The sequence below is a fragment of the Mus caroli genome, chromosome 18 (assembly GCF_900094665.2).
Source record: "Mus caroli chromosome 18, CAROLI_EIJ_v1.1, whole genome shotgun sequence".
Classification (NCBI taxonomy): Eukaryota; Metazoa; Chordata; class Mammalia; order Rodentia; family Muridae; genus Mus; species Mus caroli.
This window is the reverse complement of record NC_034587.1, coordinates 32,461,107-32,482,901: the sequence shown is the minus strand read 5'-3', so window position 1 is coordinate 32,482,901 and position 21,795 is coordinate 32,461,107. Positions and strand designations below refer to the sequence as shown.

General features: G+C 39.5%; 2 protein-coding genes across 4 annotated transcripts in view; one reads left to right on the top strand and one right to left on the bottom strand.

Moving 5' to 3' along the window:
• Positions 1-21,795, bottom strand: part of Ctnna1 (catenin alpha 1) — a 131,605-nt gene that overhangs the window by 33,241 nt on the left and 76,569 nt on the right. The window contains exon 1 of one of the 2 annotated variants that reach the window (XM_021150782.2): positions 7,726-8,214. The exons of the other annotated variant lie outside the window; for it this stretch is intronic. The gene's annotated coding sequence lies outside the window, so the exon portion shown is untranslated. Of the gene's footprint in view, positions 1-7,725; positions 8,215-21,795 lie in introns of those variants that run through there. 2 annotated transcript variants of the gene reach the window in all.
• Positions 8,113-14,134, top strand: Lrrtm2 (leucine rich repeat transmembrane neuronal 2). Of its 2 annotated transcripts, none has more exons than XM_021150785.2 (2): positions 8,113-8,544; positions 9,322-14,134. In XM_021150785.2, exons 1-2 carry the CDS (start codon positions 8,515-8,517, stop codon positions 10,435-10,437), a joined length of 1,146 nt encoding a protein of 381 aa, XP_021006444.1. In that variant the 5' UTR covers positions 8,113-8,514; the 3' UTR covers positions 10,438-14,134. The 2 variants fall into 2 exon arrangements, with proteins under 2 accessions (XP_021006444.1, XP_021006442.1); XM_021150783.2 differs by having other exon boundaries at positions 8,894-14,134.

Here is a 21,795-nt window from a genome sequence, read left to right as displayed (position 1 = left end):
GATGAGGGGAGGCAGAGGAGGGAGGCGAGGAACACATAGACATGGGACAAGGGGGCCAATCTTCACAAGCCAGCCACCTTGGTTTGTTTGCTTTTAAGATTCTTTTTGAAGATTTTACTTATTTTTACTTTATGTATATGAGTGTTTTGTCTGAATGCATGCTGTATGCAACACGAGTGTCTGGTACCCACAAAGGCCAGAAGGAGGCATCAGATTATCTAGAACTTAAGCTAATGATGGTTGTCAACTGTAATGTGGGTGCTAGGAACCAACCTGAGCGGCAAGTGCTCTTCACCACCGAGTCATCACTGATTAGCTAGGCTGGCTAGATTTAGAAAAGCCAGCCTCAGGGATTCTCCTGTCTCCATCTCCTCAGCTCTAAGACAATGAAAGTGTACCATCACTTCTGGGTTTATTCATGCATTCTGGGAATCAGCCTGAGATGCAAATCCTTGTGCCATTTCCCAAGCTCTAAAACAATACATTTTAAAAGTGAGATGTGGGTTTGGAGAGATGGCTCAATAGATAAATAAGAGCACTAGCTGCTCTTCCAGAGGACCCTAGTTCAAATCCTAGAACCCACTTCGTGGCTTTGTGTAATTCTAGTTCCACACCATTTTCTGGTCTACAAGGATACCGAGTATACAAGTAGTACAGAGGTATATGTAGGCAAAACACCCATCCACAGAAAATAAAAAACTTCAAGTTTTAAAGTAAGATGTATTGTTAATAATATTATATGGCTCAAATGAGAATGGTTTGTAAAATGTTTTTTAGACCTTCTATGCTAAGCTTAATATAATTGTACTGAATAGGAAAGAAAAAAGAAAAAAAAAAAAAAAAACCACACACACACACTTTTGACACTTAGAAATGACTGCATCAGCATCTCTTCAGATCAGGGGTTGGAATTTGACCAAGTAGTAAGAACTAACCAGAAACAAAGAAATCAGTCGAAAGCAAAGGAATAAAGGCCCTAAGCATAGCCAGCTGTATCACTGGAAATACGAGAAGACATCTGTGTATTAAACTATTAATAGGAAATATATTAAAAGTTTTTTCACAAGACAAATGTGCCTCTTTCTGTAACATGCTACTAATAGCTGGAGAGAAACAAATGAAGAAGGACTTTAGCCCAACATTATCTTTCTGAGTGCTCTGAAAACACTCAGGTATGGGTGTGACGTCAGCACACAAGCCAGCAGGCAGACGAACATCTAGCTGTGTGTATACGACATCCCATTTATGTAATTTCATATTCTGCTCCTATCACCTGTTAAATGAGAATGCTGTCACCTTTCTGTATTCATCTTATGTCTATGGGTTGTTATTAGGGTTTTAAAAAAAAGAGTGCTAAGAATTACACGTGATCGTGTAACAGGACAAAAAGAAGGTAAGAGGGACCCAGAAGTATACGAGTTGAATGAGTGATATAATGATATGGCATCAAATTTAGTTGAGTGACATTTCTTATTATTTATTTTATTATGTACATTACTTATGAATGCAAGCACTCATAAGCCATATCATATGTAGAGGTCAGAGGCCAACTTTTACAACTTGGTTCTCTCCTTTCATCTTGAGATCCAGTGATTAAACCTGGGCTGCTGGGCTCACACAGCAAGGACTTTCAAGCAGATGAACCACCCTGAAGGCCCGGGGTCTCATTCTTTCCCAATCCCCAAGTCCTCCTGTACCTCTAATAACATTAAGCAGTCTACTAACATTAACGCCAGAGTGGGGGAACCATTAACAACATGGATGCAGATATGAGAATTATTGTGTAGGTTTGCTCAGAGCTATCAATCAGAAAAGACCTCAGCTTAAGCCTAATTCCTCACTGATAACCTTAAGAGAAAACCTCAGGATCTAAGACAAAGGTGCTGTGCTAGATGGTTTTACTTTGACTCAACACAAGCTAAAGCCATCTGAGAGGAGGGAACCTAAGTTTAAAAATGCCTCCTGTCTATGATCAGATCATAGACAGGCCCATAAGAAACTTTCTTAATTAGTGACTGTAAGTGGGGCCATCCTTAGCCTGGCAGTCCTGGGTTCTTTAAGGAAGCAGACTGAGCAAGCTGTTAAGTAGCCAACCGTAGGCAGCACTCCTCCATGGCCTCTGCATTAGCTCTTGCCTTCATATCCCTGCCCTGTTTTTAAAGAGTTTCTGTCCTGACTTCCTTCAATGATGAACAGTGATATAGAAATTTAAGTCAGTAACTAAACCCTTTCCTCCTCAACTTGCTTTTTGGTCGTGATGTTTCATCACAGCAACAGAAACAGTAACTAAGACAGATGTCCAAAAATTACATCCAAATCAAACTGATCTAATAATTTCAGTCTCAGAATACTCCTCAGATATTCAAGTACTGACTCTTTAAAAAAAAAAAAAGTCTCTTTAAAGTAAATGACCTAAAAATCCATCATTGTTTTTAGCCACAACTGGGAGGTGTTCATATACATTTCTTTCAGAATTTTTTCCCCAAGCTGAAACTCAAAGGTTGGGCTCATCGACCTCATGACAGTTTAATCAAACCTCAGCACCCAAGAATTTTCTCAAATTGGGTAGAAAGATTTACTGAAATGTTGTGTAAAAATTACATCCATGATGTGACTTTCTGAGATTACACTGACACAGGAACACCCATTTTAAGATACACCACACACTTTGTCAATTCTCTCTTTGCTAATCTATCCGCAAAACCAATTTGTCTTGTTCCTGTAGGAACAAAGTCTATGTATGCCTCAGTCAAGGAGGGTTGGTCAGGCCAGGCCAGGGCAGGCGGAGGTGGCATTGCCACTCAGCACTCAGGAGGCAGAGGCAGAAAGACCTCTGTGAGATAGAAGCCAGCCTGGTCTACAGAGAGAGTTCCTGGGCAGCCAGAACTACAACAACAAAACCAAAACCAAACCAACCAACCAACCAAACAAACAAACAAAAACCCTATCTGACTCTTCTAGAATGTTCTAGACAGAGTGCTTAAGTCAGTGTTTCTTTGTTGTTTTTGTTTGTTCATTTTTGGTATAACAAGCAAGTTTAGGGTTCCAGTCATCATGTAAAATGTAATGAGAATGTAACACACATTCACCTCCACCACTTACTATCTGAACACTGAGCTGGATGAAAGTTAGAGATTGAGGAGTTAAAGAGCACTTGCTGGGGCTGGAGAGGCGGCTCAGCAGTTAAGAGCATGGACTGCTCTTCCAGAGGTCCTGAGCTTGGTTCCCAGCAACCACTTGGTGGCTCACAGCCATCTGTGATGGGATAGTACTTGCTGTTCCAGAAGAGAACCCAGGCTTAGTTCTCAGCATCCACATAGTGGATAATAACCATCTGTACAATGTTAGAGGATCAGACACCCTCTTCTAACCGCAGTGGGCACTAGGTACACTCATTTGCTCTGTTTTGATCCTTGGTACTACAAAAGTTAAGTAAATTACTTAATTTAACTTAAAAAAAATTCCAGAGAATGATGTTTCTAAGCTTCTGAAACCAATATACATGCTAGCCCCTTTAAATTTAGCCATCTGGGTCAGACTCCACTAAAACTAAAAAAGATGCTAACTATGAGATTAGTGAGTATGAAGCTGTATCTATCCCTAATTCTAGTCTGCATAAAATGGCTCTGTATAGCCCACATAAAAGAAAAATGTGTTTAAATAAAATGTTATTCAAAATAGAAAGGGAGAAACCAGTAAGGGCAACCCCAAAGATGGTTGTGTCAAAAGAAACAGGTCTCCTTTACAGAAAAGGAAGGGGTGTATAGGGGGTGGTACTAGGGAACAGCCATCAGCAGAGGGAAAAAAATGAAAAATGTAGGCCACATAACTTTCAGTCTGTGTGTCAATGAGACTTAAGGACAGTTTTCACTATTTTTGCTTTGACCTTTATAGTACAGAAAGAAAAGCCCCTTGTGCTAAGTTTAAGTATCCTTCTGCCCAAAAATCTATGGAAGATTCAGGTGCATCAAGCCAAAATTTATCGCTAAATTATGGCTCAGGGCAGAAAATAACTCTAGCATTAAGAAAAGTAGGGTGTCACATGATCCTGCCACCCAAGAACAAATTCCAAAGTATACATGTCCCCGAACTAGAAGACTAGAAGTTATAAAATAACAGAATGCTGACACTACTTAGTGTAACCAGTATTTCTTTCTGTTTTATCAATCATGTTTGCTAGTAAGAAAAACAAAAGATTTTTCTAAAACTTAAGATCAATTGAGAGCAGGGAAGAGGTCACAGATTTGAGAGGGGATACTCACCCCAAGCAGCAGCAGCAACACCACCACCACCACCACCACCACCACCACCACCACCACCACCACCAGGGAAATAACTAGGTTGTGCAATGTAAAGCAGGTACATAATAGGATGCACATGGTAGTTTTAAGAATCAAGTTTCCTTCAACCCCCCACACACCACAATCATACTCCCTCTACGCCATACAAAATAGTATGAAGTTGCTACCTAAGAATTAATAAATCAAAATAGGAGAAATACTGAGACCCAGGCAATATAGCATCTTCACACAAAGAGAATTTCCAAAGAGTGACCAAGATTTCCAGCATGGTTTATCTCAACATGATGTTCAGGATACCTCTGTGCACCCATCTGATGGCTTTATTCTTTAGAGTTGGGCACAATTAAAGAAATATCTTTTGAAATAAGATATAAAACTTACTGTCTACCATAAAAGAATAAAAGTTTTATTTACATATCTATGTCACTTCAAATAACTTTAACCAGCCATATATTAAAAACATACACATGCCAAGCAGTGGTGGCACACACCTTTAATCCCAGCACTTGGGAGGCAGAGGCAGGTGGATTTCTGAGTTTGAGGCCAGCCTCATCTACAGAGTGAGTTCTGGGACAGCCAGACTACACAGAGAAACCCTGTCTCGAAACAACAACAACAAACAAACAAACAAAACACACATATTTTTAAAAACTCACAAGAATGTAAATAACTATAACCGCTGCTCATTGAATTTCCTTAAGACTGTTTTATAGGGGAGTGTTGGGTTAATTCCACCTCCTTTGCCCTGATGCTAACATCCAAAGAAGTCAGAAGTGGTGTCCCATGAACACCATCTTCCAGAGGTGGTGCTACCACTTCTAAGTCAAAAGCATCTATATGCAGAATAAAGTACTTTGAAATGTCAAGAAGAAAAAGTCTAGTTCAAAAAGGAGAGATGGCTCGGTAGTTCACTTGCTGCTCTTTGCAGAGGACCCAAGTTTGGTTCCAAGTACTCACATGGCAATAGATTAACCACCTGTAACTCCAGTTTCAGGGGATCTGACACCCTCTTCTGACCTTTTCAAGAACCAAACGTGCTTGTGGTTCATATATATACATGTAAAAAGAACATACACATAAACAAAAAAAAAATTAAAGAAAGAACAATGGTATCCAGTTAGAGGGAGGGGAGACATATGAATGAATATATCATTGAGACCTGTGTTTATATATTCATGTGTATATACATGCATATGCGCATACACATTAGTTTTAAGGTAAATACTCCTGTTTTTGGTCCACAGCCTCATCCTTCAAAACCCAAAAAGTAGGCAGGTGAGAAAAATGACTGCTGAGTTGGAAAAAGCTGTTTTTCTGTCATTCTGATACAGCAAGAGTAGGACAGCTTACCCCTTCAGAGTGTGGTGGCAGGCTCTTGTAATGCCAGTCATTAGGAAGCTTGAGGCAAAAGGATCTATCTCTAAGTTAAACAAACAAACAAAGGCATGACTTTCTACTGCATGTCTGAGCAACTTCTCTCCCTTAAAGGCTGATGGAACAGCAGAGAAGCTATAATTTGAATAGTTTCAGTTGACCAGGTACATCAATAGGTAGTAATATAGTTTGAATAGGTTCAATTCACTAGTACACAACAGTAAGTCAAGCAGATTAGAAATCAGGAAGGAACTTAAGAGTTCTCAGAGTTTAAGAGTAAGGAAACAGCTTTCCTTCTCATTCCTAACCATGTTTCATCAAATCCAACTGACTCACACGCTTTTCCTAAGGTTATTTTCATCAGAATGTGGCTGACTTCAATAAGACACCGACAACATTCTAAAGGTTTTCTTTCAATTAATAACAGCAGTGACAAACAATTAGTGTCCCTGCCTTCCAACTTTTAGGACCAAGCTAATAGTAAACTCTCTCTGTCTACGAAACCTAGGCTCACAGACTCAGTAGGAGCTGATTAAATTTTATCCACTTGAGGGTGGGGGTGGGGAGACCAACAGCAACAACGCCATCTACAAAAGTCCTAGGTTAAGAAGCACTAGTACTGAAAGGTACGATAGGAAGCATCAAGGTCAGTATAGGAGTAGCACACCTCAGAGTCAGCGTCATGGTGACACACATAATAGCCAAGCTCATTCCTGAGAGTATGCGTAACTTTAACTTGGCTAGCGAATGGAAGCACACTGTAGTCTGACAAAGTCTGTACAGCCTTCCCTCTCTCCACCCTTCAAAGGTATCACATGTGCAGTGTGATCCGAAGACTGTACTGACCCATCAAAGTATTGCTGCTGGCTTCTCTATCATCCTGTCTAGGCATTCATTGCCTTCAACAAACCTCTTACACTTTGAACACATCTTGGGGTCACTTTAGAAGAACTAAAGAAATGCATATTTACATTACTAGATTTTCCAGAAAATCTTTGCACTTGACTCTAAAGGACCTCAGAGACTTCTAGTCATTATCAGAGTAGCCATATTCCAATGCAGAAATTGTATCTCTTTGTATAATGACTTCTTAGAATTCACCCGTGGGATGGACTCCTCAGAAGATCACAGGCCAGTGCTGTGCTTGTCTCACAGATCTCATCAATAGCTTTGAGATTTCTGCTCTCAGACTTGAAACCAGGCTCACTAAGAGTAAGCGGTAATAGTGCGGGGGAAATAAGTTCATGCAGCCAGTTCACGAGACAAATATGTTTATAAAAGGCAATTCCTTAGTCTGGCCTGAAAATACAGCCCTGATTCATGCTAGACACATCTTATGCATTTATATAACACTAACCATAAACATTCATGTCTGAAAAGTTATCTAACAGGGAGAAGCAAGAGTTGTCAAGCAAAAACAACCAAAACAAAATCCTACTCCAGTATTAATGTCCTTTCATATTCATGAGAAGAATTCAACAAGAGCTGACATGAGAGTCAGTCAGTTCATAAATGTACCAGTAAGAGATAGTGTGCAAATGCTATTTTGATGTTACAACATCCCAATCTCAACAGTAACTGTGGCTTTTAGCCAAGGAGGAGGTGAGATGCTGAAGTAGAAATCCTGAAGACTATCAAAATCCAGGCACACTGCAATACTTGTCCAGACTTGTCTCTGTCCCACTGTTACCATCTGGGTCACGTGTATAAACATCACGGTGCCTGTCAGTCTGCTCCTCTCCTCTCCTCTGAGGACATCCAAAGATCTACTCAGCCCCGTTTTCCATCAGTGTGGTAATAAAGCATTGTTATATAATAAGCAGAAAAGGATTCGAGGTCCCTTGAAATTCTCAATGGAGGGGGGGGAAAAGCCAAAATTGTTTCTTTTGGAAGCTATTCATCTTTGTTGTGTTTTATAATGTTAAGTTCTTAATGACAAAGTAACTAAGCCCACTGAGTTTACCAACACAGTCAGTCACACTTTGCTTTTTACCAAGCATGACAACAAGGCAATTGAGTAGCTTTCCAAACTACCAGAGCAGAGGCGTACCTTGTATAGGCTGGCATTAAATCAGCACTTCATAAATCAATCGTGCCCATTTAGATGATCTCTATGCAGAATCGGCAGTCTAACACTAGCTCTCACACGCATTAGAAATCATCACCCTGCTAGTCCAACTCACTGTTCAGATGGGTCTTCTTGAATGCAGCATTTATTACAACCTCATTGTTGCTTCCTACACTGAAGGAATACCAAATTCTCAAATCAGGAGTTCTTCTTTCTCATTTCTTGTAAACAGGGGGTCTTGTAACGCCCCTGACACTGTTACAAAGCACAGTGCTTTTAACAGTAAAGCTTCTGGAAAACCCAAACAAAAGACACGTCACCCGGTGACGTCAGCCTATATACAGTGCTGTGTGGTCGCAGCACATAAGCAAATCCATTCTTGTGCCGTTTCTCGGAAAAGCTTTTCAGTAAATGCACTCATGCTGCTCCAGAAGCTCTTCTCTGCAACAAGCCGCCCATCTGCCATCAACAAGTTAGGGCTGAGAGAACTAACAGCTGCGGGAAGGAAAGCCGGGAGCTCTGACGATCGGCAGTAACCAGGAGGAGGAAATTATTAACTTATAATCAAAGCCGGTTTAGGGGATCAGAGCACAGAGAAAATGACACCAGTGCTTTCCAGAGGAATATCCTAAGGGAAAAACCAATTCACCCCGATAGACTTGAATTTTACTTGAAAAGCCTGGGGCACAGAAAACAGGAAACTGGTCAAAGGCTCCTGCATGTTAGAGCCTTTTACAGACTCACTGCGTTGAGTCTGACAACCCCGACTGAATGCAGCCTCCAATGTGCTCAGAAGAATGGGTAAGTCCATGCATTTCTATGGCTTGTTCAATCAAAGAGGAATCACGCTTTTATAAAAATGAGCCAGTGAATTCCCATTTTATGATGCAAATCACTTGGTTCGGGATTTTAAGATTTATGTAAATGCATATAACATTTTAAAAAGGGGCATGTTTTAATCTCTCTCATACATGGTTTAAGTTGTGTTCCAGTCTACAAACAAGGTTAATTTTCTGCAGTAAATGAAAAATGTTATATGCAGTGAAATCTTTCATTATGATGTTACATTTTGTTGTTGTTTTTAATATAGCCCCTGTGTCCTGCTGAAACATATCCTATCTTCTTGTTTTCCTTAAATTATATTCTGCAGGCTTACATTTCAAGTGGCCATTAGGGGCCCCTATGCTGGCAGCAATATATGCAATGAGTGTGGTATTAAAAATGCTGCCTGCCCTGGGTATGGCGTGTCCACCTAAATGCCGCTGTGAGAAGCTGCTATTCTACTGCGACTCTCAGGGCTTCCACTCAGTGCCAAACGCCACAGACAAGGGTTCTTTGGGTCTGTCCCTGAGGCACAATCACATCACAGCGCTTGAAAGAGATCAATTTGCCAGCTTCAGTCAACTCACCTGGCTCCACTTAGATCACAATCAAATTTCAACAGTAAAGGAAGATGCTTTCCAAGGACTATACAAACTAAAGGAGTTAATCTTAAGTTCCAACAAAATATTTTACTTGCCAAACACAACTTTTACCCAACTGATTAATCTGCAAAATTTGGACCTGTCTTTTAATCAGCTGTCATCTCTGCATCCTGAGCTCTTCTATGGCCTTCGGAAGCTGCAGACCTTGCATTTACGTTCCAACTCCCTGCGGACTATCCCAGTACGTCTGTTCTGGGACTGTCGTAGTCTAGAGTTTCTGGATCTGAGCACAAATCGTTTGCGAAGTTTGGCTCGAAATGGATTTGCAGGATTAATCAAACTGAGAGAGCTTCATCTAGAGCACAATCAGCTGACGAAGATTAATTTTGCTCATTTCCTCCGGCTAAGCAGTCTGCACACACTCTTCTTACAATGGAACAAAATCAGCAACTTGACGTGTGGGATGGACTGGACCTGGAGCACTTTAGAAAAGCTAGACCTAACTGGAAATGAAATCAAAGCCATCGACTTGACAGTGTTCGAGACCATGCCTAATCTTAAAATACTTCTCATGGATAACAACAAGTTAAACAGTCTTGATTCCAAAATCTTAAACTCCCTGAAATCCCTCACGACCGTTGGCCTCTCTGGCAATCTGTGGGAATGCAGCCCCAGAGTGTGTGCTCTTGCCTCCTGGCTGGGCAGTTTCCAAGGTCGGTGGGAGCACTCCATCCTATGCCACAGCCCTGACCACACCCAAGGAGAGGATATTCTAGATGCAGTCCACGGGTTTCAGCTCTGCTGGAATTTATCAACCACCGTCACTGCCATGGCTACAACTTATAGAGATCCAACCACTGAATATACAAAAATAAGCTCGTCGAGTTACCATGTAGGAGACAAAGAAATTCCAACTACTGCAGGCATAGCAGTCACTACAGAGGAACACTTTCCTGAACCTGACAATGCCATCTTTACTCAGAGAGTAATTACAGGAACAATGGCTTTATTGTTTTCTTTCTTTTTTATTATTTTTATAGTGTTCATTTCCAGGAAGTGCTGCCCTCCCACTTTGAGAAGAATTAGGCAGTGCTCAATGATTCAGAACCACAGGCAGCTCCGATCCCAAACACGACTCCATATGTCAAACATGTCAGACCAAGGACCGTATAATGAGTATGAACCCACCCATGAAGGACCTTTCATCATCATTAATGGTTATGGACAGTGCAAGTGTCAGCAGCTGCCATACAAAGAATGTGAAGTATAATATCTACTCATCATCAAAAATCACATCAGATAAGTAACCTATTTTACATAGTAGGGGCTAAATACATATCTAATTTTTACCAATGGTGACATTAAGCCTAATTTTCCAAACCAAGTGGAGACTTGAGTTTTTGAAGTGTTAAAGTATTTTTAATTTTTTTAATGAAAACATATTTTAAGTGTTAAGTGAAGCAATGCTCACATTAATTTGCACTCTTGTTGGAAAGTCTAAATGCTTACTTCAATATAAAACATTTCATGTATGTAATTATATACAACTGTATGTAAACATTTGCGCTAAGGTCTCCATATGTGGTTTTGTTTTGTTTTGTTTTGTACTGAAAACAGTTCCAAAAGATGCTACTAAACAAATATAGGTAGGGACAAAAACCTGTTTGATTATTATTCTCCATCCTATGGACCACAACTGGCTTCCTACTTAAGAAGGAGACAGCAAAGTTCTCTTGTAAGATAATGTGGTATTTACTCAAAATATAATTTACTGCCAGTATAAGAAGTAGACTTACATGTGTGCTTAAGACTGGTAAATATTAAACGTTATTCTTTCAGTTTGGCTTGGCTTAATAAACATTATCTAAGTTACATCATGAAACCAGCACCTTTTATATAACTCTAATAAAACTGGGTGACTCTTTAATATATTTCAACAATAAATCCAAGAAATTATAAAAAGATCTCATTATAATAAATCAATACTAAATAACTATGCTGACTTCTTATACAACTCTAGTTTGACTTATAATGGACATGCTGATTTTTGTGGCATTTAGCCTATTATTTTAAACTAGTATTAAATTCCATTTACTAATTAACTTACTAAATCCTCTATTATGTAAAAATTTGCATTTGGGAAAGAGAAAAACTGAGTCAACTTAACAATCCTGATATACTCCATCCAGTTTGAAAATACATCCTCTCTCATGATTAAAGATGCCTTGACAAACTGTTTAAGCCTCTTCCTTCTGCCTTTTTCTGATCTTTAAACTTCAAAGATCCAAATTAAAAATAATTGGCTACTAAAGGTGCCTAACCCTGATTCTTGTTATATTATAAAAAACACAAAAAATTACTTTCAAAATATGATGGTAAAGCTTGCCCTTTAATAAAGATACACATTTATATGAGTAGCTCCTTCTGAGACAGGACCTATTTCCGAAGCAAACCTTAAGGCAGAACTCCTGACATTGCCCCTGCCGTCACACAGCAGCAAGTGAAGGCAGAATGAGTGTGAGGGGTTTAGCACAGGGAAAGATTTTGAGTGTAGCTCTCAGGTTAGTGGAAGTAACTAGGCAGCAAACGTGATCATGTACAATTTGCACCAGATAAGTGATGCTCAGGGATCTGTATGGTGTGGAAGGAGACTTTACAGTGTAAATACGAACACTCTAATCACAGTAACAATTGACAATGATGCCACATTTTTTCATGAAGAACCACAAGTGTTCAATTCTGACTTCTTTAAGGCAAATGATGGCAGACTGGGGAATTAGACTCAAGTTTCCAATTCACATAGAATTTTTTTTCTACAAAGATGGCTCCACATATAGGAGAAAACAGAAAATCATTACTTTGATTTCAGAAAGGAAAAGAAAACAAGCATTTTTATGTGGAAAAATATGTAAGTCCATAACGAAAGTCACTACTTTAACAGTGTATCCTTCATTCAAGGCTTATTCTCTCCCCATGATTGGATTGAAAATGTTACTATAGACCTAGATTCAATCATAATTTTTTCCTTTAGCACTGAAAAATATACCCACATTTCAAATCTCTTAACAAAAAGCAGATAATAGTCAGGCTTCAGTGAAATATGCTCTTTGTATTTCTTATGCTGGGTGATCAGTCTGGCAAAGCCTCAGAGCAGCTCAGTTCGGTTGATCTTGAGTGGCAAGCATTCCCTCTCCTGATACAGCAGAAGCTCGGTTCGTCTGAGCTGAGACAGATGCTGGCTTTCCAGCACAGAGCACAGCACACTGCTTCCCCACTGGGGAGCTGCATCAGAAGCCCTATTACAAATGAGCTCCGTGGTCTAGGATTTAACAACTCATTTATCATGGTGACCACTGCCGTTTGCCAGGTGATGGACAGCTTGTTCACAATTCAGTTTTGAGCATGCAAGATTCCATTGGCCCTAAACGATGAGTGGTTTTCATCATTTCAAATCACAAGCAAAATTAATTTAAACTGTGAGTTAAAAAGTAAGAAATAGTAACTAGGAGCTCCAATTAATCCTAAAGAATTAGTAAAGTGGACTGTAGGTAGCAGAGCAAGCCACCTAGCATCCGAGGGAGAACAGTGCCAAGAGCCATCAAGGCAAACTATTAGGGAGGGGGAGGGGCATATTTTTTCCTTCCACATTTTTGGTAATGGTAGTGCCAACCAGGTATTTTCCTTTCTCAGTTAAAGCACAAATTGCCATTTCTAACTGCCTACAGAAAACAAGGTTGCATTTAGTTGATATGTATTTGTATTGCAGTATCTGTGCTACCAACTGGCCAGAGTAGCAAAACCATATATGGTTCCTAGTCATAAAAGTGAGGGCTTTGGGTGGGGTTTTATCTCTTAAGCATTACCACTCAACTTTCCCTCTCCCCCATTTTAAAATTTAGTGAAAAATCAGAAAATAATTTCTCAGAAAAATGAAATGTAGCTAGGAATTAAAAATTAGTTTGCAACTACTTTACTTATTTTTATAGCCTACAGAGAAGCTTACCTTTCTAAAAAGAGTGGGCTGGTAAATCTTTAAAAAAAAAAAAAAAATCACACAAAACTCATATTACCGGCATCAAAAAACAGACACTATTTTTAAGCCAAAAAAATTGTATTACCACATGTAATTTCTTAATGAGTCAAAGTTAATTTCTGTACTAATTCAATGAGTGGAATTGACTAAACTTCCTAATTCCACACTAATTATTAAAACCCATCTGCTTATTATAATGCTAGTCACCAAAAGCTAAACTCCATCTTTCCAGTAAAAGTAAGCTCTATGTAGTACTAGTCTGAATTCTGAGATATCAAAGTTTTATTATTTTCTTAAGTCATACTTTCTACACATAGCTATGTAAGGGGTGGAGCTAAAAATTTCCCCTCTCTCTATCATATATATATATATATAAATAAATAGATAATTTTTAGGACTATTTTAACAGGTAAATTACATGATAATTTTCCTAATACAGCAATCCAGTAACAGCACTATCTCAAGTCTGTTTGGGACATAATTTTCATATATTCTCAGTTAAAATGCTTGAATCAGAAAAGATGTTTTTAAAATGATAATATGGGCCATCTACAGATAAGCATTTCTTTGGCTAACCTGGGGCAAACTCATAGTGCCCGAATAAGGCCAAAACAGGAAAACGACCATTCACCCTTTCATTCTGCCATTGCAGACATTTGGAAACATCTCCAACTTCTTCAACTAATCTTTTCTTCCTTCAGTTTTAAAATCAGTATGATACATGGAATGTTTGGTGAACCTGTGAACACTGAGACTACAAACTCAAAGAACGGTCCAAACACATTTGTTCAATTACCTTTAAGAGCCATGGGGGGAAGGCTGTTGGGGGATAGGAAGAAAATACTATTATACAAGGAATTGGGTTGGTGGGACTATAGTACAGTGTACAGAAAAGTTTTGTTATTAAAATTGTGTATACTGTAAAAAAAAAAAATTGAATGTCTCCTTTGTTACTAATTTTCTCCTGAAACTTGCAAGTGCTGACAGGAGAAACCCGAATAGGCATTTGTGACAGAAGTCAAATGAACAGCTGTCCTGACCATGTTGCTGTTCAGTGTCAAATGTATTTGCTGAAAAAAGGGCAGCTAATCATTCCTGTCTATGAAGGGGAAGGGGGCACGCACAACACACATAACAAACCACACTAAAGCCAACAGCCAGCCTTAACAACTGGGTAGAAAGTAGGGCTCATAAGCCCTGGGATTGGTTGCTCCTCTCAATTCTTCACGTACAATACATTACCCCAACCTGAAACAGATGAAAAGCCATGCTGGAACCTGGACTTAATAAACGGGTACTTGGCCTCTACTTCAGTGGACAGATGCCAGGATCATCTTGCATTATCACTCCTGAAGTCTGTAGGTACTAACCATGTTAGGACTGTAAGACTCACTGTACCCCAGCTACTGGCTCAGTAGGTACAGATGAGGAACGGAAAGGTTGTTTTACTGGTGTACTTTGTTTGGCTTGAATACCTACTCAGACAGAATGCTATGCCTAGGCTCTGTAAGGCAGAAACAACCTTGCCTTCTAGGTACCAACTGCCATGAATGATCACAGTTCTTGTGTGAACCTCCTGCTTCTCCAGCCCTAAGGCTGACAGAGATGACATCCACTAGGACTTGAGGAGTTTGGATCCCAGCATCCACAAAACAAGCCAAGCATGTTACATGAATGCTATAAGCATCTTAAACACCTGTAACCCCAACCTAGAAGTGGGAAGAGATAGGATCACTGGGGCTTGCTGGCTGTTATCCTAGCCACAAACCATTAGGTTCAGGAATAACCACCCCACGTCCCCCAAAGAAGTCAAAGGCAGAGTGACAGAAAAGGACAACCCACAGCCTCTTCTGGTGTGTGTGTGTGTGTGTGTGTGCATGTGCGCACGTGTGTGCATGCCTCAGCATCACCTTGTATACCACTACTGAAGTATGGACCCCTCCACATATGTGTACATCAGAGGCTATGAGTTCTCATGGCAAAAACTCAGTAATTACTGAGGGTAGAGGAAGGAAACACAACGCACGCACACTTTTATATCAAGAATAACTGTGAAGAATAACTGCGCTGACACTAGCTACCATCAGTAATGGTGATTTTACATTTTACAAAAGGAGCAAATCTCCATACTTTATGGAGCTAAAAAATACAGTTTATAAATATAATTCTCTTATAATCTTAAAATCCCCATGTAGTTATACCTGACTTCTCTATCAGTTGTTTTAAGACTGCCCGGATAAGTACAGAATTTCCAAGTTCCCATTGCAATACACAGAAGGTATTTCTATCAAGGTTATTTAAAGTGGCTCCCACCCCCCTTTTATAAAAGTGTGTCTGACCAACCGGGTGGCAGTCTCCCCTTGGACCACAGATCATCTTTACAGAGGTAGAGGAGAAAAGGACGCAGAGTGTAACTATTCTAAACAGCTTTCCCCATTCAAGTGTGGCCTTCCTCTTCCCCAGCTGTTTTAGAAAAACTTGTATGCAAATCTTTAACCTCCCTTCACTATCTAAGACAGCAAGACATCTCGAAGGCAAGTATGAAGAATCTTAACCTGGGAAGCCCATGAATTATACCCTCTATGGCCCCGACCCAGTCTGCCAACAAAGCCTAAGGCCTCAGAGGAATCTGCAAGAAATCAGCATTTAGGAGCACCTGTGAACAACTTTAACTGGCAAAGCCTAGTGACTCATCGTTCTCATAGGAACCATATTTTAGAACTGCAGAAACAATTCTCAATGCCTTTTTACAAATTTCAAGAACCTTTACCTAGAAGAACAAGAAGAATGTACAAAACGAATCACGGTTAAGGATAAACTACACTGCACAGTCATTACAACTGTGCTTGGAGCATAATTCCATTCTTTGACTGTGGTATTTATAGATAAAGTAAGGTTACCAAAGCTCCAAGTTGATCTTCTAAAAATGATCAAATAAGAATTAATAGCCATCTATATTAGCCAATCTGTTTTATTATTTTGAGGGCCAAAACACTCTTGGGGGGTGGGGATTACTGTCAGGTGGTGGTGGCATACGCCTTAAATCTCAGTACTCAGGAAGCAGGGATAGGCGGATGTCTGCAAGTTTGAGACTAGGCTGGTCTACACAGTGAGTTCCAGGACAATAGAACTGTTACACAGGGAGACTCTGTCTCAGAAAAACAAACCACCACCACCACCACCACCACCACCACCACCACCACCACCAAGTAATTCCCATCACGATACAGTTAAGTGATACAGCACTTGTCTAGCATGTGAGGGGGCTGCCTCTCCGTCCCCAAAGTCTTAGCTGTCAAATAAATGAAGACCAACTGGTTGGTGCCCAGTACTTAAAAAGGGGGGGGGGGACATAATTTACAGAGAGACTAATTCTATAGGATCAAAAAGGTAGAATAAATTTCTATGTGCAGAATAGCTAAATTAGCTGTACAATAATTAAAAAGCAAAGATTCTTAATCCAAAAGGACCAGAAAACATTTCATAGTCTTCAAGAACCTTTAGAAATTAATACAATAGTATGTCTGGTTACAAGGATTCCACCAAGTCCTAGAGTGTTTTTAATAATCCATAATTAAGGATTAGGCAGCACTGTCAGAACAATGAAACAGTACTTGGCCTTGATCTTCCCAGTGACTAAAGCAACAAAAACAAACCAAGCTTTCGTCTGATAGAGAGAGGTGCAGCCAGGTGGAGGGTAAACCAGCAGTTTGAATGCCCAAGTAAAAGGATTACAAATGAGAGGCCGCTCTGGGCAGCATGACAAGATCTTAACTCAGAGCAAGCAATCAAAAAAAGAAAAGAAATACTGGTTTATATAGAGGAAAGACTTACATGTAAAAGTCTGGATAAATGGAATCAGATGTAGAAACAATAAGGAAAAATGTTCCAGGAGGTTTTAAGAAATCAACAGCCCTGTGCCTCAGGTCAGTTCTTGATAAGCAGCCTACTAGTTCATGCTCCATGCTTTGTGACTAGCCAACGCCGGAGCCCAGAAAGTCTACAAGAATACGGAAATACTTCTTTCTTTCTTCCTTAGTACATCTCAAATTATGTGTTCCCCACACATATACAGGATACCCAGTAAATGGTTAAATAAATGTACACTTCTAGATTGTTTTCATTTAGCTATTTATTTATTTAGAAGCAGTTACATATTATGTAACTCTATGTCAAATAGGCTAGCCTCCAACTCACAGAGATCAATCTACCTGCTTCTGCCTCCCAAGTACTGAGAGTAGAGGCACGTGCCATATGACTTTAAAGTAAAAACATGTCCCATAGCTCAGTGGTTGGATGTTTGCCTAGCGTATACAAAACTCTGGGTCTGTGACTGAACACTTACCAAAACCCAAAGAGAAGCTTGTTCTGTGCATCATACCTAGTTGTGCCAATTACAGTCTAAGTATTCTCCTTGACAAAGAATCTGTAAAATCTTGACTCATTTTCCCAGAAAGAACAAGTTTAAAACTATAAAACTACTACCCGCTGACCAGCCAGAGACTTTAACTTCAAACTTTAAGGCTTATTCTGTCTTCCGACATATGTTATGTTGCTGTAGGCAAGAACTCTTTCCGATTCCTACCCCTTTCGGTACTAATATCAAACATAGGGCCTCAAGCATGCTAGGCAAGCATTCTAACGCTAAGCTACAAACCTAGTTTAAAATACTGGAGAAAATAACTTAAGAGGGGAAACTATTTATTTTGCCTCACGGTTTAAAGGACTTCACAGCGTGCTGCACTGGCTTCACTGCTATGGGCCTGTGGTGAGATGAGCAGAACATCACAAGAGCATGAAGCAGAGAGGGCGGCTGGACTCCAGAGACAGGGACAGAGAACAATTATTATTCCAGAGTACTCCTACTGACCTACTTACTACAGCTATCCCATCTCCTAGTTTCTACCACCTACCAAAAATGTCAGCCAATCACGAATCCATCAAATGGATGGATCCATATTAGATCCATCATGATCTAATACTTCACAAAGCACCACCAGCTGGAAACCAAGCCAGTTTTATAGAAAAGAGAAAAAGGAAACACAATTTCAATAATGACCTAAGCTATAGTGTTAAGAATAAAGTTGTACGTTGTCAAATGACTGAAATGTAGCAAAAGGTGGATGAAGGTACTCAAGTAAGTGATTAGGTAAATGAACCAAACCTTAACAGACTCAAGAAAATGGATATATACAAGGTTATTCATTATATTCTTTCAGCTTCTCTCTAAATGTTGGTGCTTTTATAATAAACTATTGAGGGCAGAAAATGACACTGTTGTAATTCATAATATTAGCAACCTAATAGAACATTTCTTTCAACAAGCCATACAATGTTGCATGATAGTTAAGGACAGAAATTCTAGAATCATTTGGTTCAAAATGGAGCACTTCCAGTTTCTAGCTGTGGGATCTTCCTGGACTGACATGCTTTAACAGTACCAAGTTCATACTTTCAAAATTAAGATCACACAGCACATAGCTACTTATTCCTGGCACACAGTGGGTACAGAAGGTTCCTTCATTATGTTTATGCACACAGTGGGTACAGAAGGTTCCTTCATTATGTTTATGCTAATGTTATTAAATATTTACAACTAATTCAACGAGTGCTTCTTCAATTTCTACTCTACGATTAGTATATAAAATTCACAGGTCTAGGTCACCTCCCCTCCAGAATTTATAGCTACTCAAAAATAAAACTAGTAACACTTAACAAATAATATAAGAGAATAAACCTGGAAAATATGGGAGGTGGTGAATCCCTCATCACTGAAACTCTCTGGCCAGCCAGACAAACCAAAGTGATTAAGTTTAGATAAAACTAGAGACTGTATCAAAAAGTAAAGCTGGAAGGGGCTGGAGAGATGGCTCAGCAGTTAAGAGCACCCGGTACTCTCAGAGGACCCAGGTTTGGTTCCCATTATCCATGTGGCAGCCTCCCAACTGTCTCCTTGCAGTTCCAGGAGCTCTGACACCTTTAGGGACCAGATAAACAGGTAGTACACACATATACACTCATGTAAAAAAAATTAAATCTTAAATAAATAAATCTGGAGAGCAACTGAGCAAAGATACCAGATAGAACTCTCTGGTCTCCGCATAAATGCGTTCACAGACAAAGCTGTATCCATACAGACATACACACCCATGTTAACAACATACTGTGAGAAGACAGACAGAAGGAATTAATGTGATAAACAACGAAAGGAAGGAAGAACATTTTTATACAAGAGAAACGAACAGGATGTTGAGGTACTGGGGTAAAATATTTAAGAAAACATTCATTTATCAAGATGTATCTAGGACATTCTAATTATTTTATGTATGAATGTTTAGCTCACATGTATGTACAGCACATGGGTACCTGCCTGATACGCATGGAGACCAGCAGGGCATCAGACCCCCTGACACTGGAGTGAGCTACCGTGTAGGTGCTGGGAACTAAAAGGTCCTCTACAAGAGCAGCAAGTGCTCTTAACTTCAACCTCTTCCCAATCTTTATTGTTTAGTATTTATTTTTTTCTTAAATTTTGTATGTATGGCTCTGCATGTAGGTCTTTATACCACATGCATACAGTGCCCAATGAGGCCAGAAGAGGGTAATGGACCCCCTGAAATTAGAGTTACTACAGACAGTTGTACGTGAACACTGGGATTCAAACCTAGGTCCTCTGAAGAACAGCTTAATTGTTAAGCCATCTTTCCTGTCCCTGTTTGCTAATTTTTAAAGAGAATTTGGCATGTAGCTCAAGGGTGGTCTTCACTTCTGGTGCTTCTGCCTCCGCTTCCTAAACACTGAGATTACGGGGATGAGCCACCACATCCACCCCTAAATTAACTGCATGTTGATTATCCAGTTTAAAACTGCTTCCAGAAAAGACACATAAGCTCTAAGATATTTCCATATTTCCAGCTTTCTTTTACAGCTCTCATAAGGATATCCCCACATGGAAAAGCAGAATAAATGTCTACTTTGTAAAATATGTGCTGGGACAAAGGTAAAGCCCTACCTTCCATTCTTTTCGTCTAGTAAAATCCATTGATTTCTATTTCTTACCCATGTGTTTTTATACTATTTCCAAATAAAGTTTCAAATTCTTAGAACAATACCTTTCTGGTTCCCCAGTGTGATATAAATATTCAGTATGAACACAACATTACAAAGTAAAGATAACCTACTAATTTTGCTCCTTCTACAACTAAAACTTTTGCTGTAAGTAAGGCTTAAAGTGTTATTCTAATATATAAGAGATATTAATGACATCACTGATATAAAATACAGTGAAACTACTATTGTTTTGTTTGTTTGTTTGTTTTTCTTTTTTTTAAAAAAGATTTATTTATTATTATAAATAATAACACTGTAGCTGTCTTCAGACACACCAGAAGAGGGCATCAGATCTCATTACGGGTGGTTGTAAGCCACCATGTGGTTGCTGGGATTTGAACTCAGAACCTTTAGAAGAGCAGTCAGTGATCTTACCCTGCTGAGCCATCTCACCAGCCCCCTTGTTTGTTTTTCGAGACAGGGTTTCTCTGTATAGCCCTGGCTGTCCTGGAACTCACTTTGTAGACCAGGCTTGCCTCGAACTCAGAAACCCGCCTGCCTCTGCCTCCCGCGTGCAGGGATTAAAGGCCTGTGCCGCTGCCACCACCCAGTGAAACTACTGGTTTTGTTGGCTGTTCTTCCAACGAACTGGAGTTCAATTTGTAGCACCTACATAACAGCTCACCTGTAACCTACATAACATCTCATCTGTAACTCCAGTTCTAGGAGAATCAAACGTTCTCTTGTGACCTCCATGACTACTGTATCTATGTGGTGAAGACATACATACAGTCAAAACTCTCACACATATAAAATACAATCATGTGTGTGGCTGCCAGTATAAATTTTAATAAAAGTCTTTACCTCCCAACTAAACAGAGATTGAGACTAAACAATTGCATCTACATGCTACACTTCATAATAGCTACAAGTTTCAGAATTTAAAATCACTTTATTCCTTACTGAAATTTAACTCTGGTGGCTCTAGTTACTGTCATTATCAAATGCCTTCTTTTTCTTTACAAAATATGTATTTAGAAGTCATTGTCATGGTAGTGCCTCTTTAACAACTCAGAGAATAGTTTTCTCATTTTTCTTAAGTCAGTACTAGCTCACAACTCTATTTCTCTATTTAGGCAAAGTAAAGATTCTTAGATGGGCAGACAGTAAAATTCTATTCTAATTTAAGTTTAATAAATCCAAATGAGGAACACGTAACAGAAACCGATTCTTACTGCTTTTGTCCCCTTTCAGAACTAGGTAAAAGATGCTTTGTGCGCTACCTGGAAGTAACAGGTTGTTGAGAACTTGCCTCACTTATAGTCACTGAGGGACAAAAGGTCCCAATACCCCCAGGCAACCTGGAACAAGCAACTTAGAACAGGTAACAGAACTCTAAGGCAGTGCTTCGCAACCTCCTAATGTTGCGACCCTTTAACATAGTGCCTCATATTGTAGCGACCCTCAACCATAAAATTATTTTCACTGCGACTTTTTAATTGTGATTTTCCTACTGTTATGAATCATAATGTAAATATGTGTTTT